Genomic DNA, 23,935 nt, shown 5'->3' with positions numbered 1-23,935 from the left:
CACTGACGATCCATTCAGGCCCACCTGTCAGTTTTTCAGGCGGACCTGAACGGATGCTCCATAGAGCTCTATGGAGCATCGGATGTCAGCGGTGACAAGTCCGCTGACATCCGAGCCGCTCCGATCCGAAAAAGTGTGACGGAGGAAAAAGCTATTTTTCCATCCATCTGCGGATCGGATCGGGTGATGACGGACACTGCGGTCCGTCATCATCCGATCTCCCATATGGGAGAGCGGCGCTGTGACAGGTCTGTCCCTGCGCAGTGTGCAGAGACGGACCTGTCATCTCCCTGCTCAGCGGGGATCGACGGAGTGATCCCCGCTGAGCAAACGGATATCCACGGGGCGGATCAGCACTGCTCTGCCCCGTGTGAAAGGACTCTAATGAAATAGATTTGCAGAGCCATTTAGTAGTGGATTATTTTTGGAGAGTAAAGGCCCGCACACACGATATGCAAATCGTAAGAAAAATTTTGTCCGACAAACGATCTGCCGATTTTTGGATTGTTAGTATGGTGGTGTTTTCGACAGCCCTTTCCATTTTTTTCGTCAGACAAAAGCTGGATGTGCAGACTATAATATTTTTGTTGTACGTGAACTCAATGTCTGATTTTCATTTAATTAGTATGGTTTTCATACGAAGAAAATTGTAAAAGCAAGACTACGCATGCACAGAAACGAAAGAATACATACAAAACTAGTCAACACATTACATCACTTCTGAAGTTGTATTCTGTCGTACGAGAATTTTCATATTGGTGAGTAACCTCTTTCAACATGAGACTAGCATGCCACAAAAAAGGACGAATGGTCATCCCAAAATCTGATTGTGTGTACGAGGCTTTAAGCTGGCTACAGACTATACAATTTTTATACAATTTTCTTGTATAACTTTCCTTTAGGTTTCGCTAAAACCATATAATATGAGGTCAATCCTAAACACTTTCAATTGTATGCAGTCAGGCAGGTCCTTGCACTACGTAGTTGAAGGTAAATCTAAAGGAAATTGAACAACAATAATTGTATAACGTGTATCCAGCTTTAGGATATGGTTTAGTCTCACTTTAATACATACAGATTACAGATAAAACCTCTACAAACAGAACACTTTACCCCAGTAAATCCTGGTTCACATTGGTGCGTGTCAAATCGGCGGCAATTGCCGGCAATGGCATCGTCCTAATCAGTGCGGCGCTGCATTTGAGGCGCTGAACCGGTTTCAAAAAGTAGTTTCTGTACTACTTTTTGCTATTTTAGGGGGTGCGATTTCCATTGACATCTGTGCAGAAACCCGCACAGATGTCTGCGAAATCGCTGCCGAAATCGGGACTGACATGTGGGAGTGAAATGGTGTGAGTTCAGCTGAACCCACACGGATTTATTCCCGCAGCTCAGTGTGAACCTGGGCTCAAGCCTAGTACACACGATCAGAATATCCTACAAAAAATACCGCTTTGGAAGCAATCGCATGATAATCAGATCGTTAGTACACAGCTTTCGTCTGAGGACAAACGCGATTGTACGATTTTCATTTAACCAGTATAGTTTTCATCTGAAAATACACTACTATACATTACATCACTTCCAAATTGTTACTCTGTCGTACGGGAATTTTTGTACTTTAGTCATCTATTTATTTTCGATATGGAGACTAACATACACAAAAAAATTTAAATAATAAATCGTTCATCCGATAATCTCATTGTGTGTACTAGGCATCAATGCATTACCCATTGTACAAAACATATTCACAAAGGACAAACAAGTTTTTCACAAGCAGTCCTAGTTTGTATGACTTGCTGCAAGGATGCAAGCTGATGACAGTTGGCACTGAGATCCCCACTGCTCATGACAATGATCCCATTCTCTGTGCAGGGAGAGATCAGCCCCATACAGCTCTGATTGAATACTGGATCTGATAATATTGTCTGCCCTTATCACTCCCAGCTATGGTCCCATCAGCACAATGCACCTACCTGGCTCCTGGAGATAGTATCCACAATGAAGCCAAACTGATGGATTTCTTCGGAGCCAATCATTGTGGTCTTCGGCTTCCAGACAGAAGAATTCCCTGGAGCAGTCAGCACATGGATGTCCACAAACAGCTGCAGCCAACTTTTGGTGAAGGATGGGGAGTGAGGAAGATGGGGCGTGAGGAAGATGGGGAGTGAGGAAGAGCTCAGCAGGGAGAGCTGCCCTGGGATCCTGATTGCTGCAGCCAAGCTGAGCTCATGGAAAAATAGGCAGAATCCATTTGATAGGCTGTGTTTATGTTGTGAAAATTTTATGAGAGCAACCCAAGATATGCAAAGATGTGCCCCGCCTGTGATGTGACAGATCCCTCCTCTACATCCCTACAGTGTGACTACAAGAGAGCACAAGCCTTAAATCAAGGCTCAGGTGTCACTTCTAGCTCTGTGTACAGACAGGAGGGGAAAAAACAAACACAAGTGTTCTGTGCTCACAAGGATCTCTAGAAGGAGTGTCTGCCTGACCTCATCAATGGCAATGTTCCATTCTGATCCTTTCTTCCTTGCACTACTGTAACACAAGTGTGTCCTTCTAGTGTTGGTCATAACCTGATTAAGGTGGTAATTCAACTCACTCCGTGCCTTATCTGCATTAAATTAGCCTAAGAACCTGTGTAACGTATATGTGTTTGGGTTTAAAGGGATGAGGTGGCAACCCTAGATGTAATGGCAAACAGTTATTGATTATTTTGTTGCAAATGTTCTTTCTCTCCTAAAACAGCACAAAAAAGAAAAAGATCGATTTTGTTGAAATCTTTTGCATTTTCTGCATCAATGAAAAAGTTTGGGTGACTTTTATTCTGCTTGCAATGAACAAAATAAAAATGATTAAATGCCAAATTTTCTTTTAATACGTGTTTTTAACCACTTAAGTCCCGGACCAATTTGCAGCCAGGCCCCTTTTTGCGATTCGGCACTGCTTCACTTTAACTGACAACTGCGCGGTCATGCAACGTGACTCCCAAACAAAATTGGCGTCCCTTTTTCCCCACAAATAGAGCTTTCTTTTGGTGGTATTTGATCACCTCTGTGGTTTTTATTTTTTGCGCTATAAACAAAAATAGAGCGACAATTTTGAAAAAAAATGCAATATTCTTTACTTTTTGCTATAATAAATATCCCCAAAAAATATATAAAAAAACATTTTTTTCCTCAGTTTAGGCTGATACGTATTCTTCTACATATTTTTGGTATAAAAAAAAAATCGCAATTAGCGATTATTGATTGGTTTGCACAAAAGTTATAGTGTTTACAAAATAGGGGATAGTTTTATAGCATTTTTATTAATATTTATTTTTTACTAGTAATGGCGATTTTTATCACCGATTTTTATTATGACTGCGACATTATGGCGGATACATCGGACATTTTGACACATTTTTGGGACCATTGTCATTTATACAGCAATCAGTGCTATTTAAATGCACTGATTCCTGTGTAAATGACACTGGCAGTGAAGGAGTTAACCACTAGGGGGCAGTGTAGGGCTTATGTGTGACGTTATGCGTTTTTTTTATTGTAGAGGGACGTGGCCTGGCATGTGACGTCACTGATCGCCTTTCCCTTTAAAAGGGAACAGACGATCGGTAACAGCCACACTAGGAAGCACGGGGAGAGGTTTGTTTACACAGACCTCTCCTCGTTCTTCATCTCTGTGACCCGATCGCGGCCACGGTGCTCAGGACCGGGTTGGGAGTGTGCCGCTGCCGGCGCGCTCCCGACCCACGGCTGGGCACTTAAAGAGCCACGTACAGGTACGTGATTGTGCCCAGCCATGCCATTCTGCCAACGTATATCGGCGTGAGGGCGATCCTTAACCACTTAAGGACCGCCGCATGCCAACACTACACTGACACTAACTAACACATAGGCACACAAACCCCCCCCCCCGATCACCCCCCCGATCGCCTCCCGATGTCCCCCCGCCCCCCCCCCCCCCCCCCCAGTCACAGTGTCACTGATTGCAGTGATCATTTATTTACTGATCACTTCATTCAGTGTCAGTTGTAAAAGGAAAAACTGTCAGGGTAGTTAGTGTTAGGTCCAGGGTAGCCCCCTACCACCCCCCAATTAAGATTTAACCCCCTGATTGCCCTTAGAGTTAACCCTTTCACCCCCTTTTGCCAGTGTCACTAAGCGATAATTTTTCTGATCGCTGCATTAGTGTCGCTAGTGTCGCTAGGTAGCTAGTAATTTTTTTAGGTTCACCGCCAGGTTATTATAGCGCTAGGTACTCCGATATACTACCCAATAACGGTTTTAACCCCCTGATTGCCCCTAGTTAACCCTTTCACCCCCTTTTGCCAGTGTCACTAAGCGATCATTTTTCTGATCGCTGCATTAGTGTCGCTAGTGTCGCTAGGTAGCTAGTTATTTTTTTAGGTTCACCGCCAGGTTTTTATAGTGCTAGGTACCCCGATATACTACCCAATAATGGTTTTAACCCCCTGATTGCCCCTAGTTAACCCTTTCACCCCCTTTTGCCAGTGTCACTAAACGATCATTTTTCTGATCGCTGCATTAGTGTCGCTAGGTAGCTAGTTATTTTTTTAGGTTCACCGCCAGGTTTTTATAGTGCTAGGTACCCCCATATACTACCCAATAATGGTTTTAACCCCCTGATTGCCCCTAGTTAACCCTTTCACCAGCGATCACCGTATAAGTGTCACTGGTGACGCTGGTTAGCCAGTCAGTTATTTAGGTTCCCCGTCAGGTTTTTATATAGCGCCAGGGACCCCCATATACTACCTAATAAAAATGTTAACCCCCTGATTGCCCCTAGTTAACCCTTTCACCAGTGATCACCGTATAAGTGTTACGGGTGACTCTGGTTAGTTAGTTTGCTTTTTATAGCATCAGGGCACCCACCATTTATTACCCAATAAAGGTTTAACCCCCTGATCACCCGGCGGGTGATATCAATTAGGTTTTAGGGTCAGGGTCTGCGTCACCCCAGGCAGCGCTAGGTTAGTGCCAGTACCGCTAACACCCACGCGCAAAGCATACACCTCCCGTAGTGGTATAGAATCTGAACAGATCAATATCTGATCTGATCAGATCTATACTAGCGTCCCCAGCAGTTTAGGGTTCCAAAAAAACGCATTGTTAGCGGGATCAGCCCAGATACCTGCTAGCACCTGCGTTTTGCCCCTCCGCCCAGCCCACCCAAGTGCAGTATCGATCGATCACTGTCACTTACAAAACACTAAACACATAACTACAGCGATCGCAGAGTCAGGCCTGATCACTGCGATCGCTAACAGTTTTTTTGGTAGCGTTTTATATTTAAATCCGGAAGGCAGTGCTTGGTTTTCGGGGTCCAGTACGTGGCTTGGCTCCCAAAAAGTCCCCCACATGTGGTATCCCCGTACTCGGGAGAAGCAGCAGAATTTATTTTGGGGTGTAATTTCACTTATGCCCATAGCATGTGTGAGCAATATATCATTTAGTGACAACTTTGTGCAAAAAAAAATAAAAAATTGTAATATTCCTGCAACTTGTGGCAAAATATAAAATATTTTATGGACTCAACATGCCTCTCAGTAAATAGCTTGGTGTGTCTACTTTCCAAAATAGGGTCATTTAGGGGGGTTTTGTGTTATTTTGGCATTTTATGGCCTTCGAAACTGTGATAGGTAGTGAGGAGTGAAATCAAAAATTTGCACCCTTAGAAACCCTGAAGGCAGTGATTGGTTTTCGGGGTGCCGTACGCGGCTAGACTCCCAAAAAGTCCCACATATGTGGTATCCCCGTACTCAGGAGAAGCAGCAGAATATATTTTGGGGTGCAATTCCACATATAACTATGGCATGTGTGAGCAATATATCATTTAGTGACAACTTTTTGTAAACTTTTTTTTTTTTGTGTCATTATTCAATCACTTGGGACAAAAAAAAAATATTCAATGGGCTCAACATGCCCCTCAGCAATTTCCTTGGGGTGTCTACTTTCCAAAATGGGGTCATTTGGGGGGGGGGGGGGGGTTTGTGTTATTTTGGCATTTTATGGCCTTCGAAACTGTGATAGGTAGTGAGGAGTGAAATCAAAAATTTGCACCCTTAGAAATCCTGAAGGCAGTGATTGGTTTTCGGGGTGCCGTACGCGGCTAGACTCCCAAAAAGTCCCACATATGTGGTATCCCCGTACTCAGGAGAAGCAGCAGAATATATTTTGGGGTGCAATTCCACATATAACTATGGCATGTGTGAACAATATATCATTTAGTGACAACTTTTTGTAAACTTTTTTTTTTTGTGTCATTATTCAATCACTTGGGACAAAAAAAAATATATTCAATGGGCTCAACATGCCTCTCAGAAATTTCCTTGGGGTGTCTACTTTCCAAAATGGGGTCATTTGGGGGGGGGGGGGGGGTTTGTACTGCCCTGCCATTTTAGCACTTCAAGAAATGAGATAGGCAGTCATAAATTAAAAGCTGTGTAAATTCCAGAAAATGTACTCTAGTTTGTAGACGCTATAACTTTTGCGCAAACCAAAAAATATACGCTTATTGACATTTTTTTTACTAAAGACATGAGGCTGAATACATTTTGCCCTAAATGTATGACTAAAATTGAGTTTATTCGATTTTTCTTATAACAAAAAGTAGAAAATATCTTTTTTTCTCAAAATTTTCGGTCTTTTTCCATTTATATTGCAAAAAATAAAAATCGCAGAGGCAATCAAATACCACCAAAAGAAAGCTCTATTTGTGGGAAGAAAAGGACGCAAATTTCGTTTGGGTACAACATTGCATGACCGCGCAATTACCAGTTAAAGCAGTGCAGTGCGAAATTGTAAAAAGACCTCTGGTCCTTAGGCTGTTAATTGGTCCGGGGCTGAAGTGGTTAAGCAGTTAACCAATAGTCGACCGGCGCACGACAATGTAAGTCAGCACAATGGCATGGATGGGCAAATGGGCGTACAGGTACGTGCCCTTTAAAATCGTGGCATTGGGGCATGCGCTCGGCCGCCATGTGCTATGTGACCGCACAGACTCGATGTCCGCCGGGGGCCCGCGATCGTGTCACGGAACGGAAGAACGGGGAGATGCCTTTGTAAACAAGGCATTTCCCCATTCTGCCTAGTGACATAACAGGGATGTACTGCTCCCTGTCAACGGAAGCAGTGATCTCTGCCCTGTCAGTGGAAACCCCACCCCACAGTTAGAACACCTCACTAGGACACACTTAACCCCTTGATCGCCCCCTAGTGTTTAACCCCCCTGCCATTGTAATTTACACAGTAATCAGTGCATTTTTATAGCACTGATTGCTGTATAAATGACAATGGCCCCAATATGGTGTCAAAAGTGTTTGATGTGTCCGTCGTAATGTTGCAGTCACGATAAAAATCACAGATTGTCGCCATTACTAATGAAAAAAAAATTGATAATAAAAATTCTATAAATCTATCCCCTATTTTGTAGACGCAATAACTTTTGTGCAAATAATACACAATCAATATACGCTTATTGCTTTTTTTTTTTACCAAAAATATGTAGAAGAATACATATCGTCCTAAACTGAGAAAAAAAATAGTTTTTTTTATATATTTTTTGGGGGTTATTTATTATAGCAAAAAGTAAAAAATATTGCTTTTTTCTCAAAATTGTCACTCTTTTTTTTTGTTCATAGCTCAAAATATAAAAACCGCAGGGGTGACACAGTGCCGTATCTCAAAAAGTGCTCTGGTCGGAAAGGGGGTAAATCCTTCCAGGGCTGAAGTGGTTAATCATAGCAAAAGATATGTGCATTCTTTTATGGCAGTCGGCATCTTTCACACACTGCGCCAACTGGCACATAACTGTCACTCTGTCAAGAACTGCCCCCGAGCGGAGTTCCACGCATTTGTAAGTTTATTAAAAGTCAGTAGCTACAAAAAGTGTAGCTGCTGACTTTTAATAAACAGACACTCACCTGTCCCACGGTCCAGCAATGCGACTACCCAAAGCCTCGCTCCTCTCCCTCTCCCCTCCACGACACGAGCATTGCAAGTGTGGGCACCTGGCTTTGACATCTTGCGACTTCACAGCTGGGTGCTCACTGCACATGCACAAGTCGCGCTACGCTCTCTTAGTGGCCAGCCAATCTTCTGGGACCTGTGACATGTCCCAGAAGATTGAGGAGGGGGAGAGGAGGAATGGCCTGGGGGAGAGGAGGAGTCACCAAGGTGACCAGAGCAGGAAGTGGGAGCTGGGTACCTGTCAAAACTAGGTACCTACTCCCCATCCCAAAAATGACATGTCAAATCTGGCATGCCAGGGGGTGAGGAGTGCTTAAAGCAGAAGTTCAATTTTTGGGTGGGACACTTTAAAGAGATAATAAATGTAATCTTTCTGTGTGTTCAAATAAAAAAATATGTTATACTTGCTAATCTGCTCTGTGCAACAATATTGCACAGTAAGGTTTCCACCTCCCCCGACAGCGCTGTGCAATCCTTCTAGCCATGTGCATGCACTCTTGCGATCTGGGCTACGTGCGTCAATAGACACACACAGCACCAGTAAGCCACACCCCTGCTCCCTCCTCACAGGAGTCTGACTGTGAGACGAGGACGAGAGGAGAGTGGTGCTGCAGCCGAGACAGCAGTGGAATGGTGGAAGGAAGTGTTTAGGGATGGGGGGAGTAGGATAGGCAGTGGGGAATTTTTTACAAAAAATGAATAAAAGGTTATTACTGTGGGAACTCGTATATAATAGAGTCAACTGCCTACGGCATGGGGAATGAAACCTGAAACATTAAACATGAAAAAAACAACCCCTAGAAAAGCACCCCAGGGAAACATGGTATATTGCACCCCAAGAGGCTTGTAGCGGCCAAACAAACCAACACAAACAAACAAATCAGGAGGAAGATTCCAATCCAATTCCAATACTTTATTGCAAATATCATATACAAAATTACACAAAATCCTATAAACCCTCCCCCCAGAACATCAAAAACCACATCCCTTCACCGTGGTGAAGCAATGTGTTTTATTGATATTTAGGGGGGGATGATTTATTAGATTTTGTGTATTTTTGTATATGATATTTGCAATAAAGTTTTGGAATTTCCCACCACTTTTGTTCATGTGTTGGATTGTTTAGTGGGGAATGTTTTACCTAATGCAGAGAAAGCATTAGAGGAGATAAAAACTACTTTGACTTGCAAGTTTGACTTGACTTGCAAAGCAGCATGGGTTTATGGGAAGAGATTTATGATTGGTATAAAAACTGGCAACATGCAATGGGTTGCTGATACAAAGGATACAATGGTATTGTATCGGTGCTTAACACATCTGCCTCACAGCACTGGGGTCCATGGTTTGAATCCTAACCAGGGCACTGTCTGCATGGAGTTTGCATTATGTTACACCAGGCTTGTGTCTGTCCTTTGTATGGGCTATTTGTAGTTTTAGCAACAATACTATCAGTTAATCCATGTGTCACTACACTCACAGGTAGGAATTCCAAAGTAAATGATCTAACATATTAAAGAACCTTTCTATTTATTCAGTAGTTCATCCAGGCAGAGCTTATCCACATAGAAAGACACATAGGGGTTGATTTACTAAAACTGGAGAGTGCAAAAGCTGGAGCAGCTCTGCATAGAAGGAAAAAAAAACCTTCTGTGTGCAAGAGCCCCCCAAAAACGTACCTGAACCCCCTTTCAATTCAGAGATGTCCACGCCTCTCCGGAGACTCGCATTCCAGATTGGCTTTTGGCTGCAGCGGGAGCTATTGGCCCCCGCTGCTGTCAATCACAGCCAGTGAGCAAATCAGGAGATGGAGAAGGTGGGGGCCAAGCCACGGATCGGTGGGCGAATGGACACACAGAGCCACGGCTCACTAGCAAGCCTACTTGGGTGCCCCAACAGCAAGGAGCCAGGAGCGCTAGAAGAAGAGGACCTGAGCTGCTTTGTACAAAACCAATACATAAAGCAGGTAAGTAGAACATTATTATTATTATTATACAAGATTTATTTAGCGCCAACAGTTTACGCCGCGCTTTATAATGTTAGGGCAGACATTACAACTACAATACAATTGAATACAGGAGGGATTCTGCTTGTTAGAGCTTGCAACCTAGGAGGGAGGGTCAAGTGATACAAAAGGGTAAAAACTGCGGGGATGAGCTGATGAAGAAAATGAAGGAACAGTTGTTAGGTGGAGGCAGGATAGACTTCTCTGAAGAGATGAGTTTTCAGGGATCGCCTAACAGTGGATAGATGTAAAGATATTCTGACAGATTGCGGTAGGGAATTCCAGAGAATGGGAGAGGCTCGGGAGAAGTTCTGGAGGAGAGTATGGGAGGAGTTGATGAGGGAGCTGGAGAGCAGGAGGTCTTGGGAGGAACGAAGAGGACGATTAGGTTGGTATTTTGAGACTAGGCTAGTGATGTAACTGGGGGCAGAGTTGTGGATGGCTTTGTAACTTATTGTTAGTATTTTGAATTTAATTTGTTGGGTGAGTAGCAGCCAATGGAGGGATTGACAGAGAGGAGTAGCAGACACTGTAAGGTGGATGAGTCTGACAGCAGTGTTCATGATGGACTGAAGGGGGATAGTCTATTTGAAGGTAAGCCAATGGGGAGGGATTTGCAGTAGTTGAGGAGAGAGATAACCAGTGAATCAGGAGCTTTGTGGTGTCATAGGAAGGGATGTAGTTTGGAGATGTTGTGGAGGTTGAGGCGGCAAGCTTTGAAAAGGGAATGGATGTGGGGCCAAAAGGAGAGTTCACAGGCCAGGATAACACCTAGCATCACTGAGGAGCCCGTGCACATGCACGGTGGCTGTGATGTCCGCCAGCGCACTAGTGATCGTTCCTGACAGAACAGGAACAGGGGTATGTGTGTGTGTGTGTGTGTAAACACACACATCCACATCCTGCCAGGGGAGAGAAGACAGATCGTGTGTTCCTAGTATATAGGAACACCGATCAGTCTCTTTCCCCAATCAGTCCCATCCTCTCTAGTTAGAACACACACATGGAACACATTTAACCGCTCTATTGCCCCCCTAGTGTTAACCTTTTCCCTGCCAATGACATTTATACAGTAATCAGTGGCTATTTAAAGCACTAATCAATGTTTAAATGTCAATGGTCCCAAAATAGTGTCAAAAGTGTCCGATCTGTCTGCCACAATGTCGCAGTCACGATAAAGATAAAGATCACGAGACGGAACCTATTGCCTACTGGCTATTGAACTTCCTTTTTCTAGTCCCGTCATATGCGCTGTACGTCATCGCGTTCTTGACAGTCGGACTTTGGTGTGATCGAAAATTCTATATATATTTCTGTAACATACTGTCACCAGTCAGTATCCATGATCACTGCCACACCAGTCATATGATGATGTAAGAAAAAAAAAAACGTGAAGAAATTTTTTTATTCTATATCTTTATTTTCAAATAAATTGTGACAAAAACTTACAACTTCCAAAAACTTGCCATGCCTCTTACTAAATGCCTCAGACTGTTTATTTTCCAAACATGGGCCATTTTGGGGGTATTTGTACTGTCCTGGCATTTTAGGGCCTCAAGAAATGAGCCATTAGTAAATCAGAATTTCCAAATATACAGTGTATGCCATAGATACTAAAACTTTCACACAAACCAGTTGTTATACACTTATTGGGATTTTTTTTTTTTTTTTTTTTACCAAAGACACTTAGAATACATTTTGACCTACATTTTTGATGAAATTCAATTTTTTTGGATGTTTTATAATAGAAAGTAGAAAATAGCCGGCCCCCCAAATGTTTGGTCTTTTTCTTTGTTTATATCGAAAAAAAAATCTAAAACCCAGTTGTGATTAAATACCACCAAAAGAAAGCTCTATTTGTGTGAAAAAAAAGATAAAAAATGTAATTTGCATACAATATTGCATGACCGCCTGGTCCTCTGGAGCTGAGATGGTTAAAGAATAAAGTACGTGACATATGTAGAGTATAGTGCCTTGAAAAAGTATTACCCCTTGAAATTTTCCACATTTTGTCACGTTACAACCAAAAACGTAAATGTATTTTATTGGGATTTTATTTAATAGACCGACACAAAGTGGCACATAATTGTGAAGTGGAAGGAAAATGATAAATGGTTTTCAAAATGTTTTACAAATAAACACGTGAAACTGTTTCACTGTTTCTAACTAAAATATAGAGGAACCAATTGCCTTCAGAAGTCACCTAATTAGTTTAATCTCAGCATAAAATACAGCTGTTCTGTGAAGCCCTCAGAGGTTTGATAGAGAACCTTAGTGACCAAACAGCATTATTAAGCCCAAAGAACACTCCAGACAGGTCAGGGATAAAGTTGTGGAGGAGTTTAACCACTTGCCTACTGGGCACTTAAACTCCCTGCCTTTTCAGCTTTCAGCGCTGTCACACATTGAATGACAATTGCACGATCATGCTACACTGTACCCAAATGAAACTTTTATCATTTTTTTCACACAAATAGAGCTATCTTTTTGTGGTATTTAAAGCGGAGTCCTGACGTTTTTTTTTTTTTTTTTTTAAGTCGGCAGCTACAAATACTGCAGCTGCTGACTTTTAAAATATGGACACTCACCTGTCCAGGGCGCCTGCGATGTCGGCACCCGAAGCTGCTTTATCCCTTGGCTGTTGGGTGCTGCCGCCGCCATCTTCGGTAAGGGAATCCGAAAGTGAAGCCTTGCTCACTTCCCTACTGCACATGCACGACTCGCAGCAAAAGGTGGTTCTACAAAGTATTAACTCAGAGGAGCTGAATACAAATGCATGCCACACTTTTCACATATTTATTTGTAAAAAAACAAAACAAAAAAAAAACTTAAAACCATTTATCATTTTCCTTCTACTTCACAATTATGTGCCACTTTCTGCTGGTCTATCATATAAAATCCCATTAAAATATATTTACGTTTTTGTTTGTAACATGACAAAATGTGGGAAATTTCAAGGGGTGTGAATACTTTTTCAAGGCACTATATTTAACACCAAGGAGAGATAATTTTTTTAACATTTCTTCCTGCTCAGCACAGCACAATTACCGTATTTATCAGCGTATAACACGCACTTTCCCCCCCTAAAAATAGGGGGCAAATTGTGTGTGCATGATATGACTGTGTGACTGCAAGTGCCAAGTAAACAGGAGATCCCTCTGTGTAATCTGGCGAAGATCAGGCTGCAATGATGGGCACAGATCAGGCTGCAATGATGGGCAATAGAGAGGCTGCATATGGGCACAGATTAGGCTGCAATGATGGGCAATGGTGAGGCTGCATCTGGGCACATATCAGGCTGCAATGATGAGGCTGCATATGGGCATAGATCAGTCTGCAATGATGGACAATGGAGAGGCTGCATATGGGCACATATCAGGCTGTAATGATGAGGAACAGAGAGGCTGCATATGGGCACATATCGGGTTGCAATGATGGGCAATAGTGAAGCTGCATATGAACAGAGATCAGGCTGCAATGATGGGCAATGGCGAGGTTGCATATGGGCACAGACCAGGCTGCAATGATGAGGTTGCATTGATGTGCACAGGTAAGGCTGCAGATGGGCACTGAATGGGCTACATTGATGGGCACTGACCCTTATTTTGCTTCAAAGTTCTTTATTTAAAATGTATGTTTTTTTTCCCTGAAACTTCCCTCATAAAATTAAAGTGCCTTTAATAAGCTGATAAATATGGTATTTTAGTAATAATTTGGAAATGAAATTCATCTAAATAACAGAAAAAAGAGAACAGAAACAGTACAAATTGTGGTATACCCTAACATTAATGGTGGTCTGAAAAGTGCCCCCTTATATTGGTGGTCAGTTTAGGTGAGAAATCAATTCACCTCAGCTCAAGGAACCCTTAGAAACCTCTGGGGGAGCCCGAGGGTTTATTGGAAATGGGTTGAGAAGAGTGTTAATTTTGATTTAAAATTCCGATTTAGTTTTAGTTATAGACTTTTGACTAAAATGCCATTTAGTTGGATTTTTTTTCATCTGAATTGTTTTAGTCGTATTTTAGTTGACTAAAATAGCCAGTACATTTTAGTCAACTAAAATGGAATGGGTTTAGTTAAATTTGAATGCATTATTTAAGCATTTCTTTAGAATTGCCAAACTCATTATATACTCCTGGAGTAAAATCTAATAACATATTATTATTTATGGCATTAAGGTTTGAACATGCATTACAGACACAGATTTAGCCGGTGCGATTTATAATGTCTTTATACATAAACCAAGTTTCATAAACAAAAATATTGCTTTTTGACAAGCAGAAGTACAACTTAAAAATATAAAAAAATAAAAATAAATGTAAACTCTATTGACTGTAATGCCATGGCACATATTAGATGAATATATTGCCAACATTAAATATCAAGAGAAAAATAAGAAAAGCCTTTTTTTTTATTTTTTATTTCTTTTAGCACCTTAGTAGATACCCCCTACATATTTTAGTCAAATAAATGAACACTGGTTGAGAATCTATTGAATACAGTACATGTCATGAATAAACATGAGTGGAAGAAATAGCACCATATAGCTTTCAGTCTGGTGTGATCGCTGTGCTATGTGAAGGTTGGGGAGTGGATATAGGAACTATGACTGACAGCCACAACTGTTGTGGTGTGCCCGTGACACCTTGTAGCTGACTAGCAGAAGGTCATCATCAGGTTTCATGTTTTCAGCCATTTGCTGGTAGTGAATTAGATAACCCAAACACTTTTTTGGCTTCTTATTTCTTTTAGTGACCCCACCACCACAGCAGGATTTTTTCTTCAATTGACACACACCGACGGGCATTTTTTCCCCTCCAGTGACACCATCAAGACAATGGGATTTCTTCCTTCACCACTGTAATGCCGCATACACACAACCAGTTTTCCCGTCGGAATAAACTCCAGAGGTCTTTCCAATGGAGTTCCGCTGAAACTGTCGTGCGTACATACGATCACACCAAAGTGCGATCGTTAAAAACGTGGTGACGTACAGCACGTATGACGGGACTAGAAAAAGGAAGTTCAATAGCCAGTAGTCAATAGCCTCCATCTTGTACTTGCTTCAGAGCATGCGTCGTTTTGGGCCATCGGAACAGCAAACAGACGAGCCGTTTTCCCGATAGGAATTGGTTCCGTCGGAAATATTTAAAACATGTTCTATTTCTAGGTCTGGCAGAATTTTCGGGAAAAAAAGTCAGATAAGGCATACACACGATGAAAAGCTTCCGTCTGACTTTTTCTGTCGGACATTCCGCTCATGTGTAGGCGGCATTAGCCTCATATATTACTTCAGGACAGTAAGGACAGCAAGGGCCGATTCACACTGCAACGCAGAGCGCCAGGAGCAATTCTGAGTTGCTGGCTGAGCTAGGGGGCAGTGTGGTGCATGATTCATCACACTGCTCCCTTTTTTGGGGGGATTTGTATGAGCTTTATTTGAAGTGTACAAAACGTACACTTCAATCACTGCAATGTGCGGCAGCGTGCTTTGGGCCAGTGCGCTGCAATGAAATGCAGTATGTCTTTATTTTAGCGCAGTGCTAGACTGCTGTCAGGGAAGAAACCAGAGAAGAACGGGCAAATATACCAATATCCATTATGGTGGCACGAATCCGCATATGTGCATTAGCAATCGGCTTGTAATGGCGAACGCACGTTAGTAACAGCTAACGTGCGTATGCAAAAATGTGCTAATTACCAGTGTTTTGCTGGCCTTTATAAGGACTCCAATTTCTCTCATAAATCGCTGGATTATCGTCAGCTCTGTATCCTGTGTTTCTTGCTTGATTACCTGTTACCGACCCAGCTTACCCTGACCTGCTCTGGCTTCTCTCCTGGCTCTGGACCCGGCTTGTTTCACGGACCTGCTCTTGTCTGTTCCAGTTTGACTTCCTGTGTTCGACCACCATCCTGGCTCCTGACGACGGCTCTGCTTTTCCACCTGTTAAGATCCGCCAGTACCTCCAGGGACTCATTGGCTGTGACCACCTTCTCTGCTCCTGGAACTATCAGACAGCTTCACCGGCAGGCAACCCGTGCATCTCTGGGCATAACACCCTCTGTCTCCAACTCCAGGGTTACTCTGCACTCAGCCGCAAGGGGAGCCCTTTCGTCACCTTAGCCTCCAGCCTGGTTTGTGACAACTGAATTTCAGTGGGAATGGGACACACTGGAGACTTGTGTCCCTGCGGTGACAGACATACCATGCATACCGCCCAACTTTTTTAGATGGCGATGAGGGACACCTATTGGCAAAAGTATGCAGGCATAGGACACACCCCTTGCCACACCCCCTTAATGGCGAATTGTACAAAAAAAAACAAGATTGGTTAAACCCACAAGTACTTTTTTTTTACCTATTATTCCTTTATTTTGGCTTTTGGAATTTACAAATGCAGCAATTTAAAAATCAGATGAGAGGTTTAGCACTGGGAAACAATTTTTGTTAGATAAAAAGTGCATTTTATATACATCTATATGGATCTGACCAAAATGAAGGACAAATGAGGAGGAATGAGGGACAGAGGGACAGTCCCTCCAAATCAGGGACAGTTGGGAGCTATGTACCATACCGTAAAACATCTGTCATCATTCACACATGATGTGAATTGGCCCTAAGAACAGTGTTATTGCATTGCCACTATTTTGGTGCATGCCACAGCTTTATATATAATATGGAAATGTTTCCCCAATGGGGCTTTAAAACAGCAATATAACAAGATCAAAAATATTAATTAATATTTAGAGAGTTGTTCATTATCCAATATCATGGTATAGTTAAATGCAATATATACAATTTCCTATATTGTATAATCAGCTTTATATATATATATATATATATATATATATATATATATATATATATATATATATATATATATATATATATATATATATATATATATATATATATATATATATGCCTTGGCGTAGTACATGGCACAAGCCACTATTAGACCCCATGGGTCTTTGCAATACACAAATGAAGAAAAAAAAGGGGGATTCCTACTGCTATTCTTAAAAAGTTCTGAGAAATTGGTAACCTAAAGTGGAAAGAAAGTTAATGAGTACAGATACTTCCCAGGTCACATTTGGTTTGACTTAATTAAAGGAAACCTTACCATGGAAAAACATGGGGTTTGCCATTGCTAATTTCTCATTCTGCAAATGCCAATTGCCTAGAAGTCATGCTGACCCTGTTGTAGTTGGTATGACCTTTGGTACAAGTTGTCCTTTAGGACATGCCTCAACTGTGAGCTCCTGCTTGGAACAGCACAGCCTTGATTAAGAAAGTGCCCTGCCAGATACTCTTCATCCTATGCATGCACACCGTGAAGAGCATTAATCATTATATTCTTCAGCCATTTCCCCCTAGGAATAAATCGGGCTGTAGTTTGCATGCGCAGGATAAGGGAGACCCAACTGTTTTATTTTCTGAAGCAAGGTATTTTTCCCTCCTTGTCCCATTGGGCAGATTTACCTTCACTTCCTGTTCCATAGCCAAAACAGGAAGTTAAAGTAAATCCCTGCAAATTAACCGGTTCCCGACCAGCACACGACAATGTACATCGGCAGAATGGCACGGGCAGGCATATTGGCGTACAGGTACGTCCAATCTTCAATGCCGCCCTGCCACCGTGAGTGCACCGCCGGTGGCGCGCTCGCGTGCCGGTCGGGACCCCCGTGAGTCCGGTCGTGGGTCCCGCAGACTCGATCGCCGCGGTCATATCCGCGATCGTCTCACGGGACGGCTGAATGGAGGAAATGCCGTGTAAACAGCATTTCTCCATTCTGCCTAGCAACTAGTGACGCTGATCTCTGCTCCATGTGATTGGAGCAGAGATCAGTGTTCACTAAATGAAAGCCCAACCCCCCCACAGTTAGTAACACACCCCTAGGAACACTTAACCCCTACACTGCCACCCACTGGTTAACCCCTTCACTGCCAGTGTCATTTACACAGGAATCACTGCATTTATATAGCAGTGATTACTGTATAAATGACAATGGTCCCAAAAATGTGTCAAAAATGTCCGATGTGTCCGCCACAATGTCGCAGTCACAATAAAAATCGCTGATCGCCACCATTACTAGTAAAAAAAAAAATAATAAATTTTTTTTAATAAAAATGCCATAAAACTATCCCTATTTTGTAAACGCTATAACTTTTGCGCAAACCAATCAATAATCGCTTATAGCGATTTTTTTTTACCAAAAATATGTAGAAGAATATGTATCGGCCTAAACTGAGGGAAAAATTTTTTTTTTATATATTTTTGGGGGATATTTATTATAACAAAAAGTAAAAAATAATGCGTTTTTTTCAAAATTGTCGCTCTATTTTTGTTTATAGCGCAAAAAATAAAAACCGCAGGGGTGATCAAATACCACCAAAAGAAAGCTCTATTTGTGGGAAAAAAAGGACGTCAATTTTGTTTGGGAGCCACGTCGCACGACCACGCAATTGCCAGTTAAAGCGACGCAGTGCTGAATCGCAAAAAGTGATCTGGTCTTTGACCAGCAAAATGCTCCGGTCTGCAAGTGGTTAAGGGAATTTGTCACCAGAACCAGTGTCCCCATTTGAAGATTTCCCCACTATTACTTTTCTGGAGATAACCCAAAATATGTGATTTTCTTTTACATTCACTTTCAATGGTAAATAGGACAAATGGAGAGGGCGAATCTCCCCAATGGGAGCACAGACAGCAATAAAAACATGCAGGTGTTGGCTCCTTGGAAATACACTAACGCTAATGATCTCTATAATTTGAGATCATTACGGTCCAGTAAGAGGTTACATTACCTCATGGGCACTTTGAGTACATTTGCACTTTATTGTGAGCACTGAGCACTGTTTGCACCATCTATGAACTTTCCAAGGACTGATTTTTTTTATTGATGAAATATAGTTTTTGATATGATCACACATAATTTTTTGGAAATATATTGGTTCACATATTTATGGACTTTATTATGAATGCTGATTTATGAATTTCGTTTTTAACTATGTATTGCTTACACATGTTTTATATTTTTAATTAGTGGATATTGAAGCATAATCTTAGGGTGATTTGATTTACCTTGTATATTGTGGGTTGTTTACATTACCATCTCCGCGTGAGATGATCGTGGGTATCCCCGTGGCGATCGAGTCCGCAGGACTCGCTAACTCGACTCACGGAGGTCCCGACTGGTGCCTACGCGATGGCACGACGGCAAATATAAAGAGACGTGCCTGTACCCCCATTTGCCTGTCCGTGCCATTCTGCCGGCGTATATCGGCGTACGCCAGCCGGCAAGTGGTTAAGATGAAAAACCTTCTGTGCTGCAGCTCCCCTCAGACCCCCACCCCTCCTTTTTCTTACCTGAGCCCGAACCGATCCAGCAATGTGTGTGGTTTTCTCCTCATTGACATTCTGGTCAGTGACATGGGAAAGTTCCGCTGTCTGTGTCACAGCAGTGGGACTCTGGAGTAAGTCCACACAGGTGCCCCCACGGAAAGCGTCTTTTTCCATGGGGGCACCTGATGAAGAGGCGGGGCCTGAAGCGCCAGCCAGTGGCCCCAGAAAAAGAGGATCAGGGTTGCTCTGTGCAAAATGATTGCACAGAGCCGGTAAGTATAGGCAGGGTTGTTTAAAAAAAAAAAAAAAAAAAACAAGGGTTTACAACCACTTTTAACTACTTCCCGACCGGCGCACGACGATGTATGTCGGCAGAATGGCACGGACAGGCAAATAGGCGTACAGGTACGTCCCTTTGAATTTGCCGCCATGCCATCGCATGCGTGCCGGTTGGGACTCCCGTGAGTCCAACCGCGGGTCCCGCGGACTTGATCGCTGTGGGGATACCCGCGATCGTCTCACAGGGAAGAAGAATGGGAAGATGCCGATGTAAACAGCATCTCCCCGTTCTGCCTAGCAAGAAGTGACACTGATCTCTGCTCCCTGTGATTGGAGCACAGATCAGTGATCTGTAAAACACAGCCACGCCCCCCCACAGTTAGAAAAACGCCCCTAGGACACTTAACCCCTGCACTGCCACCTCATAATAAAAATCGCTGATCACCGCCATTACTAGTAAAAAAAAAATATTAATAAAAATGCCATAAAACTATCCCCTATTTTGTAAACGCTATAACCTTTGCGCCAACCAATCAATGAATTGTTATTTTACCAAAAATATGTAGAAGAATACGTATCGGCCTAAACTGAGGAAAAAAAATATTTTTTTATATATTTTATGGGGATATTTATTATATCAAAAAGTAAAAATAATACGTTTTTTTCAAAATTGTCACTCTATTTTTGTTTATAGCCCAAAAAATTTAAAACGCAGAGGTGATCAAATACCACCAAAAGAAAGCTCTATTTGTGGGAAAAAAAGGATGTCAATTTTGTTTGGGAGCCACGTCGCACGTCCGCGCAATTGTCAGCTAAAGCGAGGCAGTGCCGAATCGCAAAAAGCTCTCTGGTCTTAAGCAAGCAAAATGGTCCAGGGCTTAAGTGGTTAAGGAGACAGCGCACCATTTTCTTTGATATATTGGTTGTCACTTCAGACCTGGTATTCATGTGTAATTGAGTGCAGCAGCTCCAATCTCAATCTATATAACAAAGCGCAAGGTTCTGCTTTGCTTTAACCATTTGCCAACCGCCTTCCGCATATATACTGAGGCAAGGCGGCTCGGCTGCGCAAACCAATGTACCTGTACATCAAACTGTGCATGTGGTCCGGTGCACTCGATGTCCGCCAGCCACCTGCGATCCTGGTGAAGAGAGACAGAATTAGGATCTACCTATGTGATCATGCACAGCGATCTCTCTTTACTCCCAGTCAGTCAGTCTGTCCCCCTGACAGTTAGAAAGCACCTCCCTAGGGAACACTTAACCCTTTGATCACCCCCTAGTGTTAACTCCTTCCCTTCCAGTGCCATTTATACAGAGATCAGTGCATTTTTATAGCACTGATCACTGTATTGGTGTCACTGGTCACCAAAAAGTGTCAATCCTGCTAAAAATCACTGATCCCCGCCATTACTAGTAAAAACTATAAAAAAAATAAAAAGTCCCTAAAGCTTTCCCCTATTTTGTAGAGCCTATAACTTTTGCGAAAACCAATCAATATACGCTTATTGCATTTTACTTATTTTTTTACCAAAAATATGTAACAGAATACATATTGGCCTAAACTGATGAATACATTTTTTTTTTTTTTTTTTAGGGATTTGTATTATAGCAGAAAGTAAAAACGATTATTTTTTTTTTCAAAATTGTCAGTCTTTTTTTGTTTATAGCGCAAAAAATAAAAGCCGCAGAGGTGATCAAATACCACCAAAAGAAAGCTCTATTTCTGGGAAAAAAGGACATCAATTTTGTTGACCGCGCAACTGTCAGTTAAAGCAACGCAGTGCCATATCGCAAAAAATGACCTGGTCATTCGAGGGTAAATCCTTCCGGGCTGAAGTAGTTAATATTGCATGAACCAACTGAGACTCAAACCATCTCTGGCCGGCTTTAGTTGTATTACTTAACTGCAGAAGAAACAATTCAGGTCTTCAGGCTGGCTGGGCTGTGTGAATCCCAGAGCTGGAAGGACAGAAAAACAATTCTTATATTATCTATGTATTTAGTTGTTCAGCTTTAAGAATTTCTAAATATTAAAAAATATTTGTTAAAAATTGACAAGAAGTCGTCACCAGTGTCCAAATTCCTCCCTCTACTCTTTCCATACCCATGAATAGACTTGTATCTGATACAGATCATGCCCATTGATCGGGTAGTGTCAAGTCACTTTGTATCTCACACAAAGTATAAACACTGGCAGCTTTCCCGCAGAAATATAACAACCGCGGACTGAAAACATCTAGGGCGCGTTTGGGTAAATTTGTAATGAAATCTGCAGTCACATTGTACACCTGATATGTATCCTGTAACAAGCAGAAAGGATATCTGCCATCATGTCCTACTTCCTGACAAATAGAGATCCGCTTTCACATGAGGCTCTGATAAAGGAGACTCAGATGTTGTTTCCTTGTTGTAATGCAGGAATAATGCCACTAAAAGAACTGTAAGATAAAAAGGAAAAGAAAATCTTCCACTTTATGCCAATAGTGTGAATTACAGACAGTTATTTTTCATCAGGTTTTTATGTTAAAGTACGTACAGGTAAGCCTATAATAAGGCTTACCTGTACATACCGTGAATATCTCCTAAACAGTTTACAGGAGATATTCACTGTATCCGCACGTGCCAACGTCATCGGCACTGAAGAAACATATGCATACTAGCTCATTATGCCTTTGTCTTCCAGGTTTTTTTTTTTTCAGTTTACAACCACTTTAACCACTTGCAACCCAGGCCAATTCTGACATTTCTCTGTTATGCCCTGTACACACGGTCGGATTTTCCGACGGAAAAAGTCCGATTGGATTATGTTGTCAGAATGACCAGAGCACTTTTTACAATTTGGCACTGCGTCACTTTAACTGGTAATTGCACAGTCATGCCACATTGTACCCAAACAAAATTTGCATCTTTTTTTTCAAGCTTTTATTTGGTGGTATTTGATCACCTCTGCGGTTTTTATTTTTTGTGCTATAGACAAAAAAAGTGCCAATTTTGAAATGTTTTATATAAATATATATATATATATATATATATATATATATATATATAAAAATATAGTTTTGGTTTTGGGCCAATATATATTTTTCTACATATTCTTGGTAAAAAAAACAAAAAAAACGCAATAAGTGTTTATTGATTGGTTTGCGCAAAAGTTATAGTGTCTACAAACTATGAGAAAGATTTATGGCATTTTTAGTTTATTTTATTTACTAGTAATGGCAGCGATCTGCGATTTTTATCAGGATTGCGACATCGCGGCAGACAGATCGCACACTTTTGACACATTTTTGGGACAATTGACGTTTATACAGCAATCAGTGTTATAAAAATGCACTGATTACTTTGTAAATGTCACTGGTAGGGAAGAGGTTAACAGGGGGGCGATCAAGGGGTTAAATGTGTGTTCTAACTGTGAGAGGATAGGACTGAGTAAGAGAGGAGACATATCGTTGCTCCTATTTACTAGGAACAAACGACATGTCTCCTCTCCCCTGACAGCACAGGGATTTGTGTATTTACACACACAAATCCCCGTGCTGGAGCTCGTGCACGCCACCAGAATCATGGTTACTTTATTTAACCAGGATACTGGGGGGGGGGGGGGGGGTGTCAACAATCAGAGGAGATGTCCATTTCTTCAGGAGACTCTCCTCAAAGGAGTAACGCACCGCCATGCATTTCAGGACTGAAAAGGCCCGCTGCGGTTTTCCCCCACTCCTTGTAAATAAACGTATAAAAATAATTTGGGTAAGGAAACACCTTAGCCAAGCGGGTCGGCTTGTGGGACCCGAAAGGGACCGTCACCTCTGTAGATGCCCCCGCCATATCCTCCATTTTTAGGGAGTCCCGCACCACTGTAATAAGTGTTCCTACAAGCACCTTTTCCTGCGCTGACCCGGACACCGAGTCATCCTCACTGTCCGGATGGCCCTGGTCCGCATTCTCTGATACATCAGAACAGGGGCTGCCTGTCACTGCGAGGCCCGAGTCTGAATCAGAGCTTTCCCCAGAAGACGTGTGGGGAGGGGGTGTTTTTACCTCCCTTGCGCCCGCACGCCGCTTCCACCCTGGCAACAAAGGCCTCCAGGACTGCCGGCAGAGCATCAATAGGCACCGCAGGTGCAGGGGAACCAGTTGCAATAACAGGGATGTCTGGGGAAGAAGCGCCAGCTTCTGACGCCATGCTGACCCACGCTCGCCTGTCACCACTTAGGGACCTAAGTCATACAAAAAGTCCACCCTCCTAGCTGCCACAGACTGAGGGGCCCCCGCAGGACTCACCACCCTGACTCAGGTACTGCGCTGTGGTGCTG

General features: G+C 42.3%; 1 protein-coding gene across 2 annotated transcripts in view; it reads right to left on the bottom strand.

The window, feature by feature from the left end:
- Positions 1-2,305, bottom strand: part of TRIM36 (tripartite motif containing 36) — a 119,699-nt gene extending 117,394 nt beyond the window's left edge. Inside the window, exon 1 of one of the 2 annotated variants that reach the window (XM_077462257.1) lies at positions 1,977-2,305. In XM_077462257.1, the coding sequence (XP_077318383.1) occupies positions 1,977-2,039 (63 nt within the window). In that variant the 5' untranslated portion in view covers positions 2,040-2,305. The remainder of the gene's footprint in view (positions 1-1,976) is intronic. The other variant, XM_077462259.1, reaches the window with a different exon arrangement.
- Between the last annotated feature and the right edge of the window lie 21,630 nt (positions 2,306-23,935).

Source organism: Lithobates pipiens, unplaced genomic scaffold (genome assembly GCF_037356315.1).
Source record: "Lithobates pipiens isolate NorthernLeopardFrog02 unplaced genomic scaffold, aLitPip1_a1.2 Scaffold_3, whole genome shotgun sequence".
NCBI lineage: Eukaryota > Metazoa > Chordata > Amphibia > Anura > Ranidae > Lithobates > Lithobates pipiens.
The sequence above is the reverse complement of the archived record's forward strand: the minus strand, read 5'-3'. Positions and strand labels throughout refer to the sequence as shown.